Source organism: Schistocerca nitens, chromosome 3 (assembly GCF_023898315.1).
Source record: "Schistocerca nitens isolate TAMUIC-IGC-003100 chromosome 3, iqSchNite1.1, whole genome shotgun sequence".
NCBI lineage: Eukaryota > Metazoa > Arthropoda > Insecta > Orthoptera > Acrididae > Schistocerca > Schistocerca nitens.
The window spans coordinates 493,437,774-493,464,066 of record NC_064616.1 but is presented as its reverse complement, the minus strand read 5'-3'; the positions used below and the strand labels follow the sequence as shown (position 1 = coordinate 493,464,066).

The 26,293-nt window shown below is 46.8% G+C and overlaps 1 protein-coding gene across 2 annotated transcripts in view; it reads left to right on the top strand.

Moving 5' to 3' along the window:
* LOC126248423 (elongation of very long chain fatty acids protein-like) overlaps positions 1-26,293 on the top strand; it is a 211,004-nt gene that overhangs the window by 105,936 nt on the left and 78,775 nt on the right. For both annotated transcript variants that reach the window (XM_049949391.1, XM_049949390.1), the window contains exon 3: positions 22,324-22,514. In XM_049949391.1, the coding sequence (XP_049805348.1) occupies positions 22,324-22,514 (191 nt within the window). The remainder of the gene's footprint in view (positions 1-22,323; positions 22,515-26,293) is intronic.

Below are 26,293 nucleotides of genomic sequence, written 5' to 3'. Positions count from 1 at the left end.
ACTGAAAAATTGTCATGTGATAACCAGAATCAATGAATCCAGATTTTTCGGATTAGGGAAAGTCGTTCCATTGATTCGTTTCACACCAAAAGCGAAAGGAAGGTAGTCCCCAGCTATCTTAGATACCTAGTTTATTACAGACTGTGCGCATCAGCGTAACTGAGAAAGAAGTGGCCGAAAATTGCCGTGTCATTGTGTATGCACCTATGCTGAGCATCGAAATGATTTACGGACACCACGGAAAACAAATAAGGATGGCTGTACTGGAACCGAACATGCTCCTCACCTCGCTGTGTGATTTACACAGAGGGAAATGACAGTAAAACTGTAAAAACGTCGCAGAAATAAGAGCTCGTTACAGTTACAATCTTCTGGAGGATCGTAGACTGAAAAAGTCTCTGTATTTCTTGTCGCGAAGGAAGAGAGAGAATTAAGACAAAACTGAAATGAAGACAGGATCGTGCAAGGCTCTGACTACCTTATCTGGCGTAGATTTACTTAGCGCGTCGCGTGTGTGAGACACGTCTTTGTGACGCAATCTTCCTGCCACCTTATCTCAGATAACGCAGCCTTCGTGGGTTATGCAATACGGCGCTCGTTGCACTATTCCCGTCTAGTTGATTTAGCAGACACAGATAAATTTATCGTCGTTTCCTCCCATGTCCTAAACTTATTTGAACCCATCTAAAATATTCAGTAAAGTAAAACAAAGTTTTTAGTTCTGACGTTTGTCACTAGACATTTTAAGACTATATCTGGCAAGGGGAAAGAAGAATTATCCAAAGACTGTTTCTGTAGCTTTCCGCTAGCTTCCACAGAACGAGGCGGCACATTACTCTAACTTCGAAGAACGGCAGTTCAAAACCACGGCTGCATATCCACATTTAGGTTTTCCGTAGCTTCACTGGATCACATGGCCGTTTTCCTTCTACATATAGTGAAATATTGAAGAGGTGAGCAAGTGCGTCTGACGTTGGTATTCTCCGGTTGTGTCGGGGCGCTGGTTAATTACTGTATGTTTTTCTGGTTATGCCGTCTTTTGGTTCCTGGTTAGCATCGTCCCATCCACTGAGGGTTGAAGTAGCCATGCACAACTGCCTCGCATTTCATCTGTGCCTTGAAAATGACTGTGTTCACCTGTAGAGCTGTCTGCGGTTGTCGAGGAAGCGTTTCTGACAACGCTGACTATTTACCTTAACAAGAACCTGTCAACTTAATTGCTGTCTACGACCAGGTGACAGGTTCCAAAGGACACCCTTGGGTTTTCCATTCTCAAAGCACCTAAGGCACTGTGACCTTGAGTACACTGACCCAGCGAGACAGTGCAGTGGTGACAATATGGGACTCGCATTCGATGAATTTCAAACTGCGTCTGGCCATTCAGGTTTACGTTTATCTCACGTGAGATACTATGAAACGGGAATCCCTGCATTTACTGAAACAGGCAGAGGACAACTTAATCGTTATACAGCCACCTTCTGAGTCCTGCTCCTTGCATTACATAAACATTAAATATAAAATGCAAAGTTCTTTATATTTGGGCAGTTCTTAATTTTTTATTCGTGCGGTTAAAGGCGCTGCAGTCTGGAACCGCAAGACCGCTACGGTCGCAGGTTCGAATCCTGCCTCGGGCATGGATGTTTGTGATGTCCTTAGGTTAGTTAGGTTTAACTAGTTCTAAGTTCTAGGGGACTAATGACCTCAGCAGTTGAGTCCCATAGTGCTCAGAGCCATTTGAACCATTTTGAATTTTTGATTCACACAAACTAAAACTTGAATATTTTAAACGTTCGCTATAGCAAAGTTATGATACATCTATCATTCTGTTCTCTTGCATTCATTACTTCATAAAAAATTCAGAGTTGAACAGGACATAAAATCCGTGGATCGGAAAAAATATATTTGGTGGTTGTCTCATCGCTCTCGAGTTTGAACGTTTTCTGCTGTGTTCAAATACTGACAATGTCTCCTCCGTCGTTTGCCAGCCATTCTTGAGCCATTTGGTCTGGATAGTTTCTTACTGATGTCTGGTTTTATATGTCGTTCTCATTAGACGTACGAAGCGATTCTCCCAAGCAGTCATTTACTATTCTGCTTGCGTAGAGCATTCCTTTTCTTTCTTAGCGGCACTACTGAAAGTATTATAAAGGCGAATACCAAGGGATTACTGGCGTACAGCATCACACAAAAGCTGATTGCTTGACGTATTTGCTGAAAAGAGCGGCTTTTAACGGTTTCAGAATGAGTAAATAACACCACGATTCCGCTGTATGAATACGGTTAGGACTTAAAAGGTACTGCAGTAATCTCATCAAAATTGTTTGACAGTCTCTTGTGCGGGGATGTTAGTCAAGGAGCAGCCTATTCACCCATCTAATGATAGCAAACACTAAATACAGAAGTCTGCAAGCAAAATTATACCTCAGTTTAAATCATCTAAAGGCTTCATTACCTACTTTACAGTCCTGTTAACTAACACTGATAAATAATGTTAAATAGTAACCTACCTGGAAAACTCGGTAATAGACATCAGCGTACTACCGATTTTATTTCGTTTATGTAACTGTTGAGAACGTGGGTAACATTTAACATCGTAATTTAAGAAAAATTATATTGTATGATATGTACCTATTTTACTAGTAGTTATTGCAAAAAAAAATAAGGAAATGGCTCCCAGGATTTTTTCCAGTCAATTCAAAGGCAGTCTTCGTACCGCAACGTTAGCTTCGTTACTTACATTTCAAAAGCAAAGTCCTACATCCAAAATTTATGGAAAATTGGTCATCTGTTTTTCCCCAGGCCGTTTCCTCTCTTCATTTTCCTTCTTTTCCTCTGGTAGAATAACAATTTTACTAAAATTGCACACACTGATGTAGAATATCTAAATGCCCACAACAGCCCTGCAGAAAGATTCTCATTAGCAAATAACAACTTAGGCGAAAGGAGAAATTAACATGTCCGAATTTCACAGTGTGTGTGCTACCTATGAGATGTAAATTCGCTTAGTACACAACTTTAATTTTTCATTGGGAAGATAAGTGTCTAGTGGTTTTCCCTGTCACTAAGGTAAACAGAAGAAAGTGACTACTTTATTGACGTCTCTGTTGGAATTAGTTTTACCTTAAAGGCTAGTCTACATAGCATCGAAGCAATTAAGAGGCGGGCTGTTAGATTCGGTACCGGTAGGTTCGAACAACGCGCAAGTATTCAGAATACTTCGGGAACTCAAATGGGAATCACTGGAGGGAAGACGAAGTTCTTTCAGAGGAGCACTATTGAAAACATTTAGAGAACAGACATTTGAGACTAACTGCAGAACGATTCTAGTGCCGTCAACGTACATGTCGCGTAAGGACCACGAAGATGAGAGTAGTGCTCTTATGGGATTGCGGAGTAGCTGTGTAGACTTACACCATTTGAACGGTGAGCAGCAGCACATTAAGATTCCATATCCGCGTTCTAGGAGTGGCGGTGTCTATAGTCTGCACTATATACCAGTTCTGTACAACACGCACTCTGCTTTCTGTTTGTTACAGAGTATGAATGTTATTTGTAACGGACTAACCGCAGTCATTCGTGATATATTTACATCTACAACATCTTAAGTCCTTTAATTTTAAGTCGTTTTGACCTTCAAAACGGTGAAGAATTTCTCGTAACGGCCCACACACACCTGTAATACACCAGACGTTACGAGATCGCTGGTATCTGTGTCAATGACTCAGCGTCGGCTGCCGCCTAAGCCCCTGGCAACATACTTAGCCGTCTGTGTATGACGTTATGTACGTAAACAGCATTAAGCAAGTCGTTAAGGTTCCTGACAGCGTCTCCCCTGTTTTCTCCCCCTCCCCCTCCCCCCCCCTAATCTCTCTCTCTCTCTCTCTCTCTCTCTCTCTCTCTCTCTGGCCCTTGGCTGTTTGAGATTGATCCGCTGTCACAAATCTTCATCCATGAAAATGAAGATATAAAAATTGGTGTCGAATCTTGACTACGCGCGCAATTGGTGACTTGCTAATGTACGGGCTAGCTGACACAGAGGCCGTTATCGGCAACCAAAGAACTACCAATTTACAACTAGTGCCAATAACTACTTCGAGGTTCGATGATTAATATCAAATTCATCCACAGATTTTCCTTCATGTTGAAGATAGTGTTGCGAAATGGGCTGAATCTCTTTGAAACACCCTGTAGCATCGACAAATCTATGCCCAGGTAATCCAGAAAACGGTTTACATGTTATCGACGTCTAATCCTTTACCAACACCCGTAGAAAAGAGTAAAAGACAGAAGAAAAATGGTGTTAGATTACAGCAAAGCATTTCCATTTAATCTTGTCTAATGCTGTGGGAGTTCGCGTATGGCCTTGGCTTGTTTCTTTCAACAACTTGCTAATGCCCAGAGCAATCCCTCGGATGGGCAACTAATTGGATGCTCACGACCAAGTGGCGTCACCACATGTGCACACCATTCACTGGCTTACGAATTTACACTCGCGTATCTCTTCTGTGTTTAGACCTAGCAAACATAGTGGAAGCACCTTCTGGCAGACTGATATACACTCCTGGAAATGGAAAAAAGAACACATTGACACCGGTGTGTCAGACCCACCATACTTGCTCCGGACACTGCGAGAGGGCTGTACAAGCAATGATCACACGCACGGCACAGCGGACACACCAGGAACCGCGGTGTTGGCCGTCGAATGGCGCTAGCTGCGCAGCATTTGTGCACCGCCGCCGTCAGTGTCAGCCAGTTTGCCGTGGCATACGGAGCTCCATCGCAGTCTTTAACACTGGTAGCATGCCGCGACAGCGTGGACGTGAACCGTATGTGCAGTTGACGGACTTGGAGCGAGGGCGTATAGTGGGCATGCGGGAGGCCGGGTGGACGTACCGCCGAATTGCTCAACACGTGGGGCGTGAGGTCTCCACAGTACATCGATGTTGTCGCCAGTGGTCGGCGGAAGGTGCACGTGCCCGTCGACCTGGAACCGGACCGCAGCGACACACGGATGCACGCCAAGACCGTAGGATCCTACGCAGTGCCGTAGGGGACCGCACCGCCACTTCCCAGCAAATTAGGGACACTGTTGCTCCTGGGGTATCGGCGAGGACCATTCGCAACCGTCTCCATGAAGCTGGGCTACGGTCCCGCACACCGTTAGGCCGTCTTCCGCTCACGCCCCAACATCGTGCAGCCCGCCTCCAGTGGTGTCGCGACAGGCGTGAATGGAGGGACGAATGGAGACGTGTCGTCTTCAGCGATGAGAGTCGCTTCTGCCTTGGTGCCAATGATGGTCGTATGCGTGTTTGGCGCCGTGCAGGTGAGCGCCACAATCAGGACTGCATACGACCGAGGCACACAGGGCCAACACCCGGCATCATGGTGTGGGGAGCGATCTCCTACACTGGCCGTACACCACTGGTGATCGTCGAGGGGACACTGAATAGTGCACGGTACATCCAAACCGTCATCGAACCCATCGTTCTACCATTCCTAGACCGGCAAGGGAACTTGCTGTTCCAACAGGACAATGCACATCCGCATGTATCCCGTGCCACCCAACGTGCTCTAGAAGGTGTAAGTCAACTACCCTGGCCAGCAAGATCTCCGGATCTGTCCCCCATTGAGCATGTTTGGGACTGGATGAAGCGTCGTCTCACGCGGTCTGCACGTCCAGCACGAACGCTGGTCCAACTGAGGCGCCAGGTGGAAATGGCATGGCAAGCCGTTCCACAGGACTACATCCAGCATCTCTACGATCGTCTCCATGGGAGAATAGCAGCCTGCATTGCTGCGAAAGGGGGATATACACTGTACTAGTGCCGACATTGTGCATGCTCTGTTGCCTGTGTCTATGTGCCTGTGGTTCTGTCAGTGTGATCATGTGATGTATCTGACCCCAGGAACGTGTCAATAAAGTTTCCCCTTCCTGGGACAATGAATTCACGGTGTTCTTATTTCAATTTCCAGGAGTGTAGATTTGAGGCCTCAGAACCGGACGTGAAAGTGGGTACTGGGCGGATAGGATGCGCCAACTCCCAAGTTGCGTACACGTTAATTTGTACCTAGTACACGGGGTCGCGTGTAGTGTTAATAGCACTAAACTGAAGTCATTAGAACTCACTAAAAACAGAGCTATGCTGAAACACTACACTACGGGGTTGATACTCAACACTGGCAGTAGCTATCCACACGCAATAAGGCGCATTTTAATGCGTGTATCGCCATGTGTATCTCACCGGATTTTGATGCAACCAGTAGCTTCCATACCGTTTGGGGGACAGAAGACAAACTCTTATGTCCTTTAAAGCCACAGCTGAAGAGAAGTCTTCCGAGAATCCGCTGAATCTCCACTTTGTCTAAGAGATTGGATATAATCTACTGATCCGATACCTTTTTCCTCGAGTAGTTGATCGAATTAGGCTTCCAGCCAATGTACTCCACCCACAAGGCATACATTAGGGCATAAGCTTACAAAACCAGTGGACCTTCCTATGCTGGTCGGGTGGTGTCTCGTCCTTTCGACGTCCAAACAAAATGGGCGGAAATATCATGCTCAGTTATTGTTCTGCAGTGGTGGCATGGCGCCTTGTTCCCAGGGCTATGTCAGTCACCAGTTCCACTGACAAGTGTGAACCCGTTTACAGCCGCACTTTCACGAGAACTTGGAAGGTGTATTGTTGTTGTAAGCAATGTCAGAATAAAATATGGTGGGGGATATTGGTTTATTTCAAAGATATGAATTTGTTTCCAGAATAACAGATTGAAATAGATAATGATGAAATGATTGTTTTGAAACTTACTTGTATTGTAGTAGTTATTTCTTTTCCTGCCAAGATCCGATATAAATGGTAAAATAGTGAACTATCTACTCCCCTTATGCCGCCGATGTTAGTTGAAAGTATACCCAATTACTCAAAAAAATTTCTTTTTATCTACTGAATGAGCCCTCATTTGTTGTGTGCACAAGTTTATGGATAACGTTAAATGACATCAAATCTGGCTGCTATCATGATCACAAACCTCACTTTAAATTGAGAAAACATTGCCCCCCCCCCAATTCATTTAAAATTCTTATGTTTGTTTGACCCAGTGCACAACTACCCAAAAGACACTATCACGTGAACAAATTATCTCAACTGTGAAGTCTACAGAATATTATCCAGAAATAAATCATTAAACCCATTCGCTGTTAGCGGAATTTTACTTAAGTTGCATTCCTACAAAGTATTTCACAGGATTCCCTCATGCTGGCTAACTCTGATGATGATAGTATAGGAGTCCAGAATAGATGGCTTAATTTATCCAAGCATGTTTCACACAATCTTCATTAAAAAGAACAAGCAGATCCAAATGCAATTGCTAAAAATATGGACTTTATCTGAATGTGTCTGTATACACAGTTCGTTTATTCCAACTGCTCATTCTCAGAACGATCGGAGCCTACGTGCACGGACGATGGATCACTCAATCAGGTGAAACAGGACCTGTTAGCGAAGCATTCATACCCATCTTTACCATTCGCCACTTTCTCAAACAGGACTCCAACGTTCCTTCAGTAGAACTGTAACAGCTATTGTCATTTGACCGAACTCAGTTATTGAATGGCTACTTACTCGGTAATTGGCATAGCGCTTCAGGAAACATGGTTTACGGCAACATACCTCCCTGCTCTGAAAAACTACCAACCCTACTGTACCAATTGCGTTAACGTAAAGAGAGCGTCTGGTGGGTTCTGTACCCTCACACGCTCTGTTATTTTCAGTGGCTTGTACTACAGGCTGTGGCCATTAGTGTCTGTCAGTTCAGATGACTATATGTAATGTTTACCTACTTCCAGATGGACCTTTCTATTATCACGAAATGTCAGAGTTCGTGGCAAATCTCCCTGCCCCCTTCCTCTTATTGGGGGACTTAAATCCCCATAATATTCTGTGAGGCGACGACACTGTCTCAGAGGCAGAGTACTGGAACACCACCTTTCAGAATTGGACGTCTGCTTACTCAACCCATTGCAGTGTCTCCCACAGCATGTTTCCCGCTATTGATCTCTGTTTGCAGACCGAGTATCTTACCCCTGATTCAGTGGTGTGTGCCAGCGACCAATTTCCTATTCTCTCCCTCTCCACTCAGACATCTAGAACATGCTCCACATTCGTCACTTCAGAAAGCTGACAGGCAGGCTTTCTCCTCTGCAGCCAGTCGTGTGACAGATATCAACAAATTCATACACGATACTATTGATACTATAACTCATGATGCAGCAGCAACGATGCCCTATTCCTCCTCATTCAGAGGCCGCCAGTGCCGTCGTGGTATGAAGACGTAGCCACAGCTATCAGGGAACACCGCAGCTCCCTTCGACGGCACAAGCACCATCCCTCTATGGATAATTTAATAGCATTCAAGAGAATCCAGCTGAAAGTCCGGTTTTTAATAAAGAAAAGGGACCAGGAGTATTGACAGCAATATGTCTCAACTATGCGATCCCATACCCCATTGTCCCAAGTATGGATTAAACTCCGCCGTATTTTGGCCATCCGCCATTCACGGCGGTTCCTGGCATCCTTGTCAATGGTAACACTTCCACTGATCCCATGGTACTTGCCGAATGTTTTGCAGCACACTTCGCTGAAGTGTCCACTTGAAGTAATCATTATTTCCTGACCTGGTAACATTTTATTGAGCGCCGCCTTCTGTCTTTCCAGCCATACCGCTCTCTCTCATATAATGTCCCTTTCAGTGAATGGGAGCTTCGCAGCGCAAGAGGAGTGTCGAGATATGGCTCCTGGTCCCAATAAAATCCACAATCAAATGTCCAGACATCTTCGTGCCGACAAAGTGAAACATATCCTTGGGCTTTTCAATCGCGTTTGGTGATACCATCTGGCCACATCACCACCTGTCTACACTGCAAGAGTAGGATTTCTGGGGCAGTTTACCCATTTTTATACAGAATTTCCTATCTCTTCAATTTTCTGGGGTCTGCATAGGTTCGACTCTCAGCAACCAATACGTACAGGAAACTGAAGTCCCTCACGGATCGGTTCTGAGAGTAGCGTTGTTTGCTATCGCCATCAATAGTGTAATAAATGCAGTGGGACCCACAGCCATTCTGTCACTGTACATGGATGATCTTTGCCTGTACTCGTAAAAATCTCCCCCTGCGGGTCCGGGGTAAGAATAGGCCCGAGGTATTCCTGCCTGTCGTAAGAGGCGACTAAATGGAGTTTCAACCGTTTCGGCCTTCCATGTGATGGTCCCCCTTGGGGTTTGACCTCCATTTTTCAAAATTCTACAGAAGTACGAGCCTTTTGGGGAAGGACGCCTTACGTGGTGTATCACTGGTCCTCCGTACACTAAGACCTTGGCACTGAGCATTGTAACGGCGTTGTAACCATACCCACTATTCCTCAAATTGGGCCTAAACGCCTGATGGGTTGTGCAAGTTACGCCCATAGTGCGTCCCCATCTGCACCTACGATCATGGACTTTCCATGGCACCCGAAATCCAGCACGGTAGCCAGCCCGTTGTGGTGGGGTCGTCATGTACCCTCTACGTTGTAGCCCCCTGACAACACAGGGATCGTACTGCCAATACCTGAGCTGCACCCTCCCCACGTCGGCCAAGGAGGCTGGGTGGCGCCCATGGGGAGAGCCCCTGGTCGGAGTGGGTGGTATCGGGGCGGACGTTTCGCAGATGAAACGTCAACATGTATCAGGTCGCTCTGCGGTCGAGTCTTTTAAAAAGAAAGGTACTGTCTCTGGTTCTGGTTCTCCTTCCCTTTCCCCCTTGGCCACTCCCTGGGAGGAAGGACAGGCCCGCCGTCTTGGGGCGAAGTACTTCCCCCGCTATTTGATCTGTTCTCAGACCGATGGGGGACGTTTGCCACCCCCAAGCCCATGTTCTTTGTTCAGCACATCGAGGACATCTTCGGGGAAATAGAGGCTCAGTAAAATGCGTTCGGGGTCCGTTCTTATGAAGACCACCTCCGCCACACAGTCGGCGGCGCTCCAGGCGTGCGACCGATTAGGGGACATCCCAGTGTCCATTGTCCCGCATCTGGCACTGAATAGGACGCAGGGCGTTATTTTTCATCGGGACCTCCTACTGCAATCTGATGAGGAGCTCAGGTCCAACCTGGAGCGCCGAGGCGTGCATTTCGTCCGGCGAGTCCAGCGCGGCCCCAAAGACACCGGGGCCTTTATCCTCGCCTTCGAGGGGGACGTTCTCCCAGAGAAGGTAAAGGTGATGTGCTACCGGTGCGACGTGCGACCTTACGTCCCGCCTCCTATGCGCTGCTTTTGGTGTTTGCGCTTTGGACACATGTCGTCACGGTGTGAGGCTGAGCCCCCTTGTGGCAATTGTGGACGTCCTCTTCGTGAGGAACATACATGCACCCCACCACCTCGGTGCGTTAATTGTCCTGGCATCCACTCGCCTAGATCTTTAGACTGCCCCGCGTATCAGAAGGAGAAGATTCAAGAACTCAAAACTTTGGATCATCTCTTATTCTGAGGCCAGGAAGAAGTATGACCGCCTCCATCCCGTGACGTTGACAACTTAGTTTGCCTCAGTCGTTTCCACTCCTTCCACAGTATCCTCACCCCTATCCTGTCCCCTCTCCACCTCCTCCCCCCATCCGGGGTCTATGCCTCCGCCTCCCAAATCCCTCCCTTCCAAATCCTCCTCCCCCACAGCCCCCGCCCCCTCTGCCCCAGGGGCCACCGTTCCTCCTCCTCTCCCCCCCCCCCGCCGCCTGAGAAGCGATCCTATTCTCAGGCGTCCATCGGGGAAACGTTCCGGACCCCGGCTTCAGAGGTCCGGCGTTCCAAAACGGACCCCGCTCGTGAGGACCTTCTTCGGGTCCAGCCCATCATCCCTGTTCCTCCTCGGACTTTCAAGAAGGCCTCCAAGAAGTATTCTCTATCCCCCTCTCCACCCCGGCGCGTTTCGTCTGATGCTCCATCCGTGAGTCGCTGCTCCCGGTCGTCCTCAGTTTTGCCGGGACGCTCTGCTGCCAGGCGCTCAGCTGGCCTCTCGTCGGCAAATGATGCTGCCCCTCCTATGCAACTCGGGACAGCGGCCGCAGCTGGCGACGACTCGATGGAACAGGATCCGCCTCCCACCGGCTGTAGCGTTGTTCCCTCGAAACCTGGCCCTCCGCGTCCGTCGAGGTGACCAGCTCTTCCCCCGTCTTGTTCCCCCCTTTTTTCTGACTAGCGATGGCCTTGTTACATTGGAACATAAGAGGTATTCGATCTAATCGGGAGGAATTACAACTGCTCCTCCGCCTACACTGTCCGCTCGTCCTTGGTCTCCAGGAAACCAAGTTGCGCCCAACTGACCATATTGCCTTTACCCACTACACCTCGGAGCGGTATGACCTCACCCCTGTAGACGGTATTCCAGCTCATGGTGGGGTCATGTTGCTCGTTCGGGACGATGTCTATTACCATCCCATCCCATTGACCACCCCACTCCAAGCAATAGCTGTCCGTATTACTCTTTCTGCCTTTACATTTTCCGTTTGTACTGTCTACATTCCATCGTCATCCACAGTTAGTCGGGCTGACATGATGCACCTGATTGTTCAGCTTCCCCCGCCGTTTTTATTGTTTGGCGACTTCAATGCCCATCATCCCCTCTGGGGCTCTCCTGCATCCTGTCAAAGAGGCTCCCTCTTGGCGGATGTCTTCAACCATCTCAATCTTGTCTGCCTCAATAGTGGCGCCCCGACTTTCCTCTTGGACTCTACTCATACCTACTCCCACTTGGACCTTTTGATCTGTTCTACCACTCTTGCCCGTCGGTTCGATTGGTATGTCCTTTCTGACACCTATTCGAGCGACCACTTCCCCTGTGTCGTTCGTCTCCTGCACCACATCCCATCCCCACGTCCTTCGAGCTGGAACATACCGAAAGCTGACCGGGGACTTTACTCCTCCCTGGTGACCTTTCCGGACCACGATTTTCACAGTTGACAGTCAGGTCGAATACCTCACGGCTGTTATCAATGCTGCCGAACGTTCCATTCCTCATACTACCTCTTCTTCACGTCGCGTTTCCGTCCCCTGGTGGACCGAGCGAGGTGGCGCAGTGGTTAGCACACTGGACTCGCATTCGGGAAGACGACGGTTCAATCCCATCTCCGGCCATCCTGATTTAGGTTTTCCGTGATTTCCCTAAATCGTTTCAGGCAAATTCCGGGATCGTTCCTTTGAAAGGGCACGGCCGATTTCCTTCCCAATCCTTCCCTAACCCGAGCTTGCGCTCCGTGTCTAATGACCTCGTTGTCGACGGGACGTTAAACACTAACAACCACCACCACCACCACCACCACCACCGTCCCCTGGTGGAATGAGGCTTGTAGATACGCTATCCGTGCTCGACGACGTGCTTTACGCACCTTTCGCCGCCATCCTACGTTGGTGAATTGTATTGGATACAAACGACTCCGAGCGCAATGCCGTAGAGTCATCAAAGACAGCAAAAAAGCTTGTGGGGCCTCTTTCACCAGCTCCTTTAACAGTTTTACTCCCTCTTCTGTCTTTTGGCGTGGCCTGCGCCGGCTGTCGGGCATTAAGGCCCACTCCTCGGTACATGGCCTGACCTCAGGTAATGAGGTCCTTGTTGATCCTGTGGCTGTCTCCAACGCTTTCGGCCGCTTTCTCGCGGAGGTTTCAAGCTCCGCCCATTACCACCCTGCCTTCCTTCCCAGGAAAGAGGCTCGGCGACCTTCGTTCCACTCGCTGAATATGGAAACTTATAATGCCCCCTTTACTATGCGGGAACTCGAACGTGCGCTTGCACTGTCCCGGTCCTCTGCTCCGGGGCCAGATGCCATTCACATTCAGATGCTGGCACACCTTTCTCCGGGGGGCAAAAGCTTCCTTCTTCGTACCTACAATCGCGTCCGGACCGAAGGTCAGGTCCCCATGCGTTGGCGTGACGCCGTTGTTGTTCCTATACCCAAACCCGGGAAGGATAGATACCTTCCTTCTAGTTACCGCCCCATTTCTCTTACAAGCAGTGTCTGTAAGGTGATGGAGCGCATGGTTAACGCTCGGTTAGTCTGGATTCTTGAATCTCGACAGCTACTTACCAATGTTCAATGCGGCTTTCGTCGCCGCCGCTCCGCTGTTGACCACCTTGTGACCTTGTCGACATTCATCATGAACAACTTTTTGCGAAAGCGCCAAACGGTAGCCGTGTTCTTCGATTTGGAGAAGGCTTATGATGCCTGTTGGATAGGAGGTATCCTCCGCACTATGCACAGGTGGGGTCTACGCGCTCGCCTGCTCCTTTTTATTGATTCCTTTTTAACAGATCGAAAGTTTAGGGTACGTGTGGGTTCCGTATTGTCCGACGTCTTCCTCCAGGAGAACAGAGTGCCTCAGGGCTCCGTCTTGAGCGTAGCCCTTTTTGCCATCGCGATCAATCCAATTATGGATTGCATTCCACCTAATATCTCAGGCTCTCTCTTTGTCGATGACTTCGCGATCTACTGCAGTGCCCAGAGAACATGCCTCCTGGAGCGCTGCCTTCAGCGTTGTCTAGACAGCCTCTACTCATGGAGCGTGGCAAATGGCTTCCGGTTCTCTGAAGAGAAGACGGTTTGTATCAACTTTTGGCGATATAAAGCGTTCCTTCCGCCATCCTTACATCTCGGTCCCGTTGTTCTCCCATTCGTGGACACAACTAAGTTTCTAGGGCTCACGTTGGACAGGAAACTGTGTTGGTCTCCACATGTCTCTTCTTTGGCGGCCCGTTGTACACGTTCCCTTAATGTCCTCAGAGTTCTTAGCGGTTCATCTTGGGGAGCGGATCGCACTGTCCTGCTTCGCTTGTATCGGTCCATAGTCCGATCGAAGCTGGATTATGGGAGCTTCGTCTACTCGTCCGCACGGCCATCCCTCTTACGCCGGCTCAACTCCATCCACCATCGGGGGATACGTCTTGCGACCGGAGACTTCTACACTAGTCCTGTCGAGAGTCTTTATGCTGAAGCTGCCGAGTTACCATTGACCTACCGGCGCGACGTACTGCTGTGTCGGTATGCCTGCCGGCTGTTGTCTATGCCCGCCCACCCCTCTTACAAGTCCTTCTTCGCCGATTCTCTCGACCGTCAGTACGGGTTGTATGTGTCTGCCCTGCTGCCCCCCCGGAGTCCGCTTCCGTCGCCTGCTTCGACAATTAGATTTTGCCCTCCCTACCACCTTCAGAGAGGGTGAGAGCCCGACACCACCTTGGCTCCAGGCTCCGGTTCGTATTTATCTCGATCTCAGCTCACTCCCGAAGGAGGGTACTCCGGCTGCAGTGTATTGCTCACGGTTTGTCGAACTTCGTGCTCGACTTGCCGGTCACACCTTTATTTACACCGATGGCTCCAAAACTGACGATGGTGTCGGCTGTGCCTTTGTCGTCGGGGCCGCCACCTTTAAATACCGGCTCCTCGACCAATGTTCCAGCTTTACGGCCGAGCTTTTTGCTCTCCATCAGGCCGTTCAGCATGCCCGCCGCCACCGCCATTCATCGTATGTACTCTGCTCTGACTCACTGAGTGCTCTTCAGAGCCTTGGAGCTCCCTATCCGGTCCATCCCTTGAATCAACGGATACAGCAGTCCCTCCATTCTTTCGGTGATAATGGTGGTTCTGTCAGCTTTCTGTGGGTTCCCGGGCATGTAGGAGTGCCTGGGAATGAGGCTGCGGATGCTCCTCGGCCGGCTTCCCATTGTGTCCCGTCATCTGACGTTCGTGGGGATGTATGTAAGAGGCTTGTGTCGTTGTGGTGGGATGCTTGGTCATCCCTCCAAGGAAACAAGCTCCGGGCAGTAAAACCGCTCCCAACTGCTTGGACAACATCCTCCCGACCATCTCGGCGCGAGGAGGTCCTTCTGACCAGGTTGCGGATTGGGCATTGCCGGTTTAGCAACCGCTACCTGCTCTCCGGTGACCCAGCCCCGCAGTGCCCTTGTGGTCAGGCATTAACAGTGCGCCATGTTTTATTGTCATGTCCCCGTTTTAGTCAATTTCGTGTTGTCCTGTCCCTGCCATCTACTTTACCGGATGTTTTAGCTGATGACGCTCGAGCAGCTGCTCGTATTCTGCGTTTTATAACTTTAACTGGCTTGTCCAAAGACATTTAACCTTTTTACTTATTTTATCTGCATATTTGTCAGGTCCTTCTGGTGTCCCCCCATCCCCTTGAGTTTTTCCAGATTCCATGTGCTCTCACAACAGTGACTGGGCGCTAATGACCTCAGCAGTTGAGCGCCCTTAAACCCAAACAAAAAAAAAAAAATCCAGTCCCCGACAAACTTTCTGAACTATAGCGATTACTTGAGCTGTCTAAAAGGCATAACCTTGAGCTATCCCAAAAATCCTTTGGTCGCAAACATCCAGGACTTACTGGCTGACCTCTACAGCTCTCGAAAGACAGTGACCTTCATCTGGACACAGCCACTTATGTATTCCAGGAAATGAACTTGCTGACCATTTAGCCAAAGACGCAACTACAAATCAACAACTTGACTTCGGGATACCGGGCACAGACTTAAGATTACAACTTCAACACACTATTTTGAGGCTCTGTGAACTGGAATGGCAAATTACTATGATCAAAAAGAAGCCTAGTGATTAAAGGGTCCAATAAAGTGTGGCATGCATCTTTCCAAGCCCCTGGGAAGGAAGCCATTGTGTTGTGCCGACTACACATCGGCCACACGAAACTCACCCACGAGTTCCATCTGCGTCAGGAGGATCCTCTCACTTCAGCTGCGGTAGTCAACTGACAATAGTGCATGTTCTTGTTGAGAGGGCCCTGCTGGCCGATCTGCGGCACTCTCTCAGCTTGCCTACCTCACTACCTCAGGTGATTGCGGATAACGTGACAGCCATTACCAAAGTGTTGCATTTCCTGCGAGAGAGCGGATTTTACTCAAACCTATAATACTCTTCCACTTCCAGTGTTAGGGGTGGTGTGAGGGCGGGAGCGCCTCCCTGTGGCGCGTACCCACCAAGCGACTGTAAATTACTTCTATCCCTTTCATCTTGTGCCTGTAGATCCTCTTGTGTAATATGCTAACTGGGTTATCTCTTTTTCTTTTACCTCTCGTGTTAAAACTACCGTCACGCCCTTTTTAAACTCTTAGACTTGCTTATATAGTTTGAGCATCCAAGTCCCCATTTTTCGCTTTTTACCTTTTTACACGTTTCTCTCATGATAAGGATGGACTGATGACCCAGTATTCTAGTCTCTTTAAACACATCATCATCATCATCATCATCTTAAAAAGCCTCCCTGTTACATCACCTCAGCGTGGTGTCGTGCAGTCGCCTCCGCACACAGCAGGTCGGAACAAAGCATTGCATGTCCCTAGCATTACTATTCTCCTCACAAACACAGCACTGCACTACCTGCTCGGGTCTCTCTGATACGCGGTTGCAAGCAAGATTTTTGTTTTCCATTACTTCAACCGGTAACACTAGCTTAGCCTCCATTCACACAACTCACATGCATCAAAATTCTCTCTGCCTCCACCAGTTAGTATAAGATATAGAAAGAAGTTGTTATTCAGTTACTGAGCCAATATATTCACCGCTGCAATAGCAGTCCGATGACTAACGAATTACATGGGCAAAATAATAAAAGATATTAAATAAATATGAAAATCGGCTGGCAATAAAACTCGCTCCTTCCAAACTGCCCAGCTCCCTGGGGACCTTCTCCCTTCCAATTGATATTCATTGAGCACCTCCTGCCAACAGACGACCCAGACACTCCAATGAGACAAATGCAAAGCTTCCCTAGTTTCAAATGTGCCCAGTACAATGTAAATAATACTAAACACAAAAAGGTGGCAAAAATGAATATTGTGTAGTAACGCCTGAAAGTAATGTTACGAATAATACAATTTTAAATACATCAGATTCATCTAAATGCCTAGGGATTACAATTACAAACAAGGTAAATTTTGACCATCACATAGATAATGTTTATGGGAGGACGAACCAAATACTGTTGGAAAATGCAGCAGGTCTACTAAACAGACTGTCTACAATAAGCTCGTGGGTCCTTTTCTGGAGTATTGTTGTGTAGTATGGGATCCTTAAGAGATATAGGATTGACGGACGACATCGAAAAAGTTCAAACAAGGGCAGCTTGTTTTGTATTATCGTGGAATAGGGGAGTGTCACCGACGTGCCAGGTGAGTTTGAAATATCGTGAAGAGATCTCACACCAAAAAAATCCAATCACCGGTTTTCTTTTCTGAATGTGAAAGTATTTTGTTGATGCCTACCTACATAGCCATAAATGATCATTGCGATAAAATGAGAGGACCTAGATCCCGCATGGAAAGATGCAAGTATTCATTTGCTCTGCATGCAATTACGGAAGGCAACGGTAGAGTCTGCAGGTGCTTCAGTTAACCCTGTGCCATACACTGTGTGAATTGCAGAATAGTTGCGTGGAGGTAATAGTGGCCTCCCTGAAAGACTGCAAAGAGAAGTTACATCATTTCACTCAGTTCGTATTACAGGTCATTCTATAATGACGTCGTCGTTGACGGGACATTAAAATTCAATAATCTTTATTCTTGGTTGTTAAGTTATTTTTCGACTCGTTTTGATAATAGTTCAAAGTTTTGAGCCGTGGTGTTCCCATCACTTCAAAAAAAATGGAGCAATTATTGGGCCTGCTATAGTCTCTCTTAAGCTGTTCAGATGCAAGTTTCTGTAATATATAGGCCAGAGTAGCCAGGGGTGTCTTATAGACACATCATATCTGTGGGGGAGAGGTTGAACGACACTGGAATGGTGTTGAAATAAGCCTATGCGGCAGGGTTATTAAAACCTCGATTATGGCAGTTGTCTGAGCTGCGAACCGCTTTCCAGATCGGATGGAAGTAATCCTGGAACTGATAAAAGGAATCCGTAGTGTGCGCCACTAATGGTCGTCAGAGTGCAGACAGTTGGTTCCCTACGAATGTCTGTATTAGCAACTCTGTGGGTCAGCGAAATGCATCTATTATTCCCCTATTTTGCTTCCTGACTTGCTGCCCTTCTATTTCTCTGAAAGGCACTAAGAGAGCCAACAGGTAATTACAGCCAGCTGGGACTTCGGTGCATCTTCCAGGTTGAGAAAACTGGTGTCAACTCTGTACCGTTCTTCCTAGTCTTCACTACGTGAAAAATGGACTCTCACCTACGCGCATTCTATAGCTATAAGATTTCTCATCTGCTGATAGGCATAATCATCTCCCTTTCCACAAGTATGACCATACTTTTTTTGCACCCTAAAACTGGAGAAAACAATCTCCCTTTATGATGTGTTGCGACTAAGAAGGAATGTACTGGCGTTCGAACAAACATATGTATATCAAATATTGGTTACAGGATCATTATGTGCATCTGTGTGCTGGTGAGTGTCATTTTTCTGCAAGACTCTGAAAATATGCTCTAGATGTTACTGCGGATGCCATTGTAGAAGCCAAACGCAATGCAGATGTCTTAACTATAAATGCAAGAGAGACCCTTCAATAAAATGTTTGAAGCAGTGTGAAGTACTAAAAGAAACACAGTGAAGAAAAGCAGTTTGAGTACATGTCATAACTGCACATTCTATATCATCAGTGTTGAACGCCACATCACTGACACTTTGGAAGTTTGCTACACCAACATCGTAGCTAGTTTTCTGCTATTCGTAACGAAGCATTGGTCTATATACTTCCGTCGACAATTGACTGTAAATGACAATGCATTTTCAGTGTGTCATGCAAGTTTGGCTCCATGTTCCTGGAAAGGGGTTCAAGAAAAATCTGTTCTCTAGGCACACATTTTATTTTGCCTTAAGAAATACACGTCCAGAGATTGCGCATATTTCTTTAAGGCGGAATCATTTTTTAAAGCTACATATTTTTCTCAAGACTCTTCAAATAGTACTTTTTCGTCCTTACTTCCAGATCAGGAGTCACAAAGCATTTGTGAATTTGTCGGCAGATATGTATTCAAAACTGACACAAAAATGTCTTTAGACGTTCGTTTGCCATCTTCAGGTCACACTTGAATCTACGGACACATTTGAATGGTACCGTTTTTCTATTTTCCTTGACGCATGGAGTCCAAACTTTCCATTTGGTTCTCGAAAGCATATACAGAGTTTGTATGCCAATCGTCCGTCCATTGATAAATCAAAATCGATCGTGTAGCTGTGTGTTGCACTGTTCACTGAATTCAACGTCGAGACAGTCTCTCGCATCTCCATTTCATAGATAGCTTTCCTTCGGAAGAAAGCTTATAGTTGAACTGATTCCGATCACTATTCCATACAGAGCCAGTTTGCATGTTTTCTGTCGTGATATGAGCTTTGACTTCAGCAACAAATGTTTGAGTTCTTTGAATCGTGCCAATGGAAATGGAGTCCCATGCTTCTTGACAGCGTAGGGAAACGATGCGGAAGACCCGCGCCGCCGTACTAGGCAAGATCCTGATGGAGGTGGTTTGCCGTTACCTTCCTCCGACCGTAATGTGGATGCATGATGATAAGGACACACCACCACCACACAGTCCTCTCGGGGTAGGTGAAAATCCCTGACCCCGCCCGGAATCGAAACCGGGTCCCCGTGCTCGGGAAGCGAGAACGCTACCGCGAGACCACGAGCTGCGGACTAATCGTGCCAATAATGAACGGAAAAAAACACATTCTCGCGCATCATTGAAATTCACATTACTCGCTCTTTGAAGATACCTAAATGCGGAGTAAGAGCCCCTTTGAAAAGTTTATTACCTTTTCTTTGCCACATCGTCCAGTACGGTTTTATTATTGCATTTAGCCTTCGGTTTAGGGTATGCTTTCAGGAGATTGTCATAGCAGTTGAAACATTGATGTGATAATCATCGTATATGTTCCCTCTAGTGTGTCATCAAACACCGTGATGACACTGCCGACTTTAAACGTATCAGGTTGGAATTCACTTTCACTGTTTCCATCGCTTCTTTTTGAACTTGCGTGTTACTACGGCCTGCAGTCATACGTTCGTCATTATCGTCACTAGCATCATAATTATATGTTAATGGTAAAACAGTGTCCGTTTCTAACAGGTGATAAAACTTGCATTTTTGCACTATAATAGATACCAGAAAACATGGAAATGATTCATTTTCCACAGCAATAAAACTTTCACGAGAAAGGGTTCCCCGTAACTTCGTCTCAACCAATCACAATACATTAGCAGAGTTGATTATCAACCGCCGACCCATCTGACGCTTCTCTACGCAAATAACTTCACAAAATGCAACTTCACACGCAAACTGCATCCGTCTCTATTGACCTCGACTGAGCTGCCTCTTATTGATGACTGCAGATGTGGACAGATAAACGAATACCACCGGTACAATAAGAGACCTTTAAATAATCCTTCACAGGATTATATTGTAAGTGTGCTTATTGAAGACAAGAAAAACTAAGGTGAAAAACGACATAACGACATAAGGTAGCGATATGCACATGTACAGATCGCGGCAGCATCGCGTACCGAGGATACCTCTCACCATGGATAATGCAGTGTCAGACGATCTTTACTTAACGACCGAGAGCAGCTAAAATTCCGCAGAATTGTCAGTGCTAAGACAATCAACACTGTTTGAAATAAGCGCAGAAATCAGTGTTGGACGTAACGACGAACGTAACCGTTAGAACAGTGAGGGGGAAATTTGGCGTCAATGGGCTGTGGTAGCAGACGACCGACGCGAGCGACTTTGCTAACAGCGCAAAATCACCTGCGGCGCCTCTCCTAGGCTAGTGACCACATCTGTTGGACACCAGTTGACTGGAAAAACTGTGGCCTTGTCAGATGAGTCCGTATTTCAGTTGGTGCCAGCTGATGGTAGGATTAGTGTGTGGCGCAGACGTCACGAAGCTGTGGACGCAAGTTATCAAAAACGCACTGTGCAAGCTGGTGGTGTCTCCATGACGGTGTAGGCTGTGTTTACATGGAATAGACTGGGACCTCTGGTCCAATTGAACCTATCATTGACTGGTATTCGGCTACTTGGAGACCAGTTTGAGCCATCGTGGACTTAATGTTCCCAAACAAACTTGGAATTGTTACGGATGACAATGCGCCATGTCACCGGAAAACAGTGATTCCTGATTGGTTTTTAAGATCTTTCTGGACAGTTCAAGAGAATTATATAGCCACACATCACCCGACATGAATCACATGGAACATTTATGGGACATCATCGAGAAGTCAATTCGTGCACAACATCCTGCACCGACAAGACTTCCGCAATTATGGACAGCTGTAGAGGCAGCTTAGCTTCATATTCCTGCAGGGGACTTCCAACGAATTTTCGAGTCCACGCCACGTCGAGTTGCTGTGCTGCTCCGGGCAAAAGTAGGTCCGACACTATATTCGGAAGTATACCACGACTTTTGTTACCTCGGTGTACTTTCCTTGTAAGTCCCTGCATGCGTGAATTATTGTATGCATTCATACTGTGATTCAAAATTTTCAGTATAATTTTTGTCACCTTGTTAAACCCATGCTACGCGTATCCTCGTGTAGAGGCTGTTCGTTGATATTACTGTTACGCTGTATATTGAGAAGTAATTCCAGTGAAATGCCGTAAGACATGGAGAGAATCGACGCTTGGTGCACAGACTGGCAGTTAATCCTCACGACAAACAAATGCACCCCATTTTGTATAGACACGAAAATGACCCTTGTTATATGGTCACACCATCGCAGAACAATCGCAAGCAGCAATCACGTTCGTAAGGTATCTTAGAGTACGCTTATGGAGCGGTTTAAAGTGGAACGACCACATAAAACTAAGCGCAGAAAAGGCAGATCCCACAATGAGACTGACAGGTGGTGTAGTCTACCCACGAAAGGCAGCTCACAAAACCCTCGGTCAGCCGATGCTTGAATATTCGACTTCAGTCTGTGCCTTTTCAGACTGGTTGAACTAATACAGGATCCAAAGAAGAGCACCATGTTTCATGAGATTCGTTTAATAAGAACAAATGCTTGACGGAGATGCTCATAAACTCCAGTGGTAGGCGCTACAAGGAAGGCATTGTACACTACAGCGTCGTTCACTGTTAAAATTTAGAGAGAAACCGTAGGATTAGTCAATTTATTGGATGCTCCTGCGTTTCTCTCATGAAAGAACCTTCAAGGTAAAATCAGAAAGATCGCTAACACGAAGGCTTACCAACAATCCTATTTCCAAGTTGGCTAAGTGTAGATGTGGATCTTGTGTGTGTCGCAGAGCGCTATAATAAGTGTACCGTGTGCTGTGGTTGCAGACCAGCGCGTCAAGGACTGGCCGTTCATGTCGGGTCCGCTGCCTACGCTGCTGATATGCGTGAGCTACGCCTACATCGCCAAGGTGGTGGGGCCGAGACTCATGCGCGACCGCAAAGCGATGCAGCTCAAAGTCCCACTCGTGCTGTACAACCTGGCGCAGGTCTTCTTCAGCATGTGGCTCTTCTACGAGGTGAGTATCAGCGCCACTTTCCAAGTAACTAAATGCTAGCTACAGCAGTTTCTGATACTGACATTTGGACGGTGAATGTTTGAGTAATATTCTTGAGCTAGTTAAATTTTGATCAGCTCACACCTGGTGTAATATCTGACAGAAACGAAAATGACTTAACTCCGACGACTGTATCCGGCGTTAAATCAGGTGAGAACGACAAACAGCAGCAGTCTTTTGGGTGGGGGATGGGGGGGGGGGGGGGGCAGGACGAGGTGGAGAATGTGGATGTAAATGATGAAGGGGACGTCCCAGAGTCAATGCCGCAACACGTGAGAGAGGGTGCCACGTTAAGACAGTCACGTGCTAAAATGAATTACCTACAGTTTCACAGGTTTTAAGTTTCTGCAATTAGCGTGGTTTCTGTACCTCAGTGATAAGGTAGCCACATCGTAAAGTGCAATCACATCTCCGGAGAGGCCATATTAACATATAGTTCCTGAAAAGGAGAAACAGCATTTTTCAGTAGTTTCAGGCGCAACAGTCTGGGTAATTGACTGATCTGGTCTTGTAACGTTAACGAATACGGCCTCGTTATGTTGATACTGCATATGACTGAAAGCAAGGGGAACTAAACCCGTTACATTTCTCGAAAATATGCAGCTCTAGTGCATGGTTTAATGCTGTCATTTTTGGATAAAATATTCCAGAAGTAAAATAGTCCCCCCCATTCGGATCAAATGGCGAGGACTAGTCTGGAAAAAGTAATTAGGGAAAGCAAATCTGGAATTCGACGGGTTGAAGCTAGGAATGCTAGACACTTTTATGGTGTAGGTAGGTTAGAGAACTCAAGAAAATAGAAAGTTTAAAATTAGTAGGAATTAGTGAAGAGCGATGGCAAGAAGGAATAGTATTTGTGGTTACATGAATACTTGATTGCCAATACAAAATCAAATAGTGTTCATGAGGATAGGTTTAATAATGAATAATAAAATACGTATGAAGGGAACTACAGTTGAAAACCGCGATCATCGTCCCGAAAATAGTCACGCAGTCAACAACCACCACAGTGGAAAAGTTTGTGGCAGCAGATTGAGAGAATGGAGGAGCGTATGATCAGATAAAAGAAATTATTCAGATAGTTACAAGAGATCAGAATTTGAGACTCGAATTTGACTCAACATGGAATGGGGAAAGGATGGCCACAAAACAGTATAAACAGGTGACAGTAACGTAGAAACAATGTAAAGAATGCATAACGTAATCAACGCATAACGTAATCAACTGCAACATGCATAACGGTAGGCAAAAATGTTCTTCGTCTGTTTTCTTTTTTTTCCCAACTTAAACACACACACACACACACACACACACACACACACACATTCTGACAACTGGTTAATGTGCTCAGTATGGGGTGTGACCACCTCTGGCACCAATACAGACCTGACAGCGAAGGGACATGCTATGGATGATATCTTCAATCTCCTGTTGAGGCAATAACGTCCATTCTTCCTGCAGAGCGGCTCATAAATCTTGGAGAGTGGTTGGAGGATGCTGGCGTGATGCAACCCGTCTCCCTAGTGCATCTCAGACATTCTCTATGGGATTCAAATCGGGAGGGCGAGCAGGCCACGCCACGCCGTTTCCAAAAATATCAACCACCCTTGCTCTGAGGTCGAGCATTATCGTCAATCAATACGAAGTCTAGGCCCACAGCACCTCGCAACAACCGCGCATGAGATTCAAAGATCTCCTCACGTTACCTGACAGCAATTAAATGTTGCATATTCAGCCGTACAGTCTCGCGCAGAGGTGTTCGTGTGGTCAACATAATCCCTGACATACAATTAGGGATATCGATATCTTTCCACGATGTTTGCGTCCCGAAATAGTGTTCCACGTGACCTCCAGATGCGAATCGGTCGAGAATCACTCTCCAGACCAAATTGGGACTCATATGTGAAAAGAACATTGGCACACCGTTCGACCGTCCAGGTGGCTAAAACACTAATCATCATCATCATCATCACCGTCCAGGTGGCATGTTGACGGCTCCACTCAAGACGTTCCCTTCTGCGAAGACACGCCAGAGGTGAACAGACAGCAGGTCTCCAACAACAGTGACCACTCTGCTGAAGCCTTCTGTACACCATTTGCCCCGATACAATACGTCCGGTGGATGCTGCGAGGTCAGATGCCAATTGCAGTGCAGTAGTAAAGTGGTACAGTCGTGCCCTTACAGCCAAATAACGGTCCACTCTTTCTGATGTCACACGTGGTCGGTCCTGTCCTGGTCTCCGGAATATAGTTTCGGTCTCTCTAAACTGTCGCCTTATCCGAGAAACAACAGAAAGATTCACATTAAGCCACCGGGCCACATCAGTTTGAGACTCTCCTGTTTCCATTCTACCTGTGGTCCTCCACAGCAGTATGTCTGTAGGGGTCTCCTCTGTGCCATACTGCACGGTCTGTGACTGTACACAACGATTGTGGATGTGGGAGTACCCTGCAAACACTACCCAGCTTGATAAGTGCCCTGAAGTCATTGCTGGCGTGGTCGTCCGTTCCTTGCAGAACACGATCGTAACTACATTTGTTGACAGTTTGTGTGATTATATCGTGAATTAGACACTGGACGGTGAAACAGCAGTTTCTTGCTTTCATTTTGGACACCAGCGTATACACTTGATTTAAGAATCATGAAAGAAGGTTGCGTGGGAGAAGACAGGAAGCACCAGCAGATTTCTAATAGATTACATGATGGTAACACACAGGCCCTGAAATCAGGTTTTCAGGGTCAAAATATTTCAAGGAGCAGGCGTATTCATAATTTATTGGTTGTTATCTGCACATCAAAACTGAAGAAATTTCAGAAAGGTAGTAAATTAGAGATAAGAGATCTTCATGGATTGAAAGCATTGTTTTTTCTCGATTTAGATAATGGGCGCAGCAAGGTTGATAGTCAGTGGTCAAAGCCAAAGTTAAGGAGCAAAATACTTTCTGGTTACGGAGCCCCTGATTAACACAACCGCTCTTCCATTGCATTCAGTGAACTAATACGATGTCCATATGGCCAACGTGTAATCCTCTTTCTTTAGGCGCCATACGGATGCGGCAATGGAGGGTCATGTGGTCAGCACATCGTTCTCCCGACCATGTACCCGACTTTTGAGCCACGGTCTCATTCAAGTAGTTTCTCTGTTGCCATCACGAGACTGATTGCAACCCGGTCCATTCCTCCCACCAAGAACAATAAAAAAATTGGCTGTATCGGATAGTACATATGGTAGTCATCCACGCTCACAAGTCAGCTACAGAGGCGGCCCAATGTACAACGGACACTGACGGAAAAACCAATCCGACAAGAACGGAGGAGTACTGAATGCAAGCATGACGCGGAGAATAAAGTGAGCATAATTGCTTCCAGCGGCAAGTACGGGAAATAAATGGAATAGTTTATTTCCGAAAAGAAAGAAACGCACAGCACATACCGTAGACAGTTGCATTGTTGCATACAGATTTTCATTGAAGTACAGATTCAAGGTAGAAAGAGCTAAGAAATCAAAGGGAAATACCATTAATCTGTAACGAGCCACCGAAATCGCGGGTCACTTTTATCAAGATGCTTGGATACTGTCCCTCTAGACCATCAGAAATTTGTAGGTGGATTTCTGGTTCACCTTGCAGAAGGCACTACGAACTCTAAGGGTAGGTCATTATTACGAAAGTGAAAGGCTTAAAAAAAAAAAAAAAAAGTTCAAATGTGTGTGAAATCTTATGGGACTTAACTGCTAAGG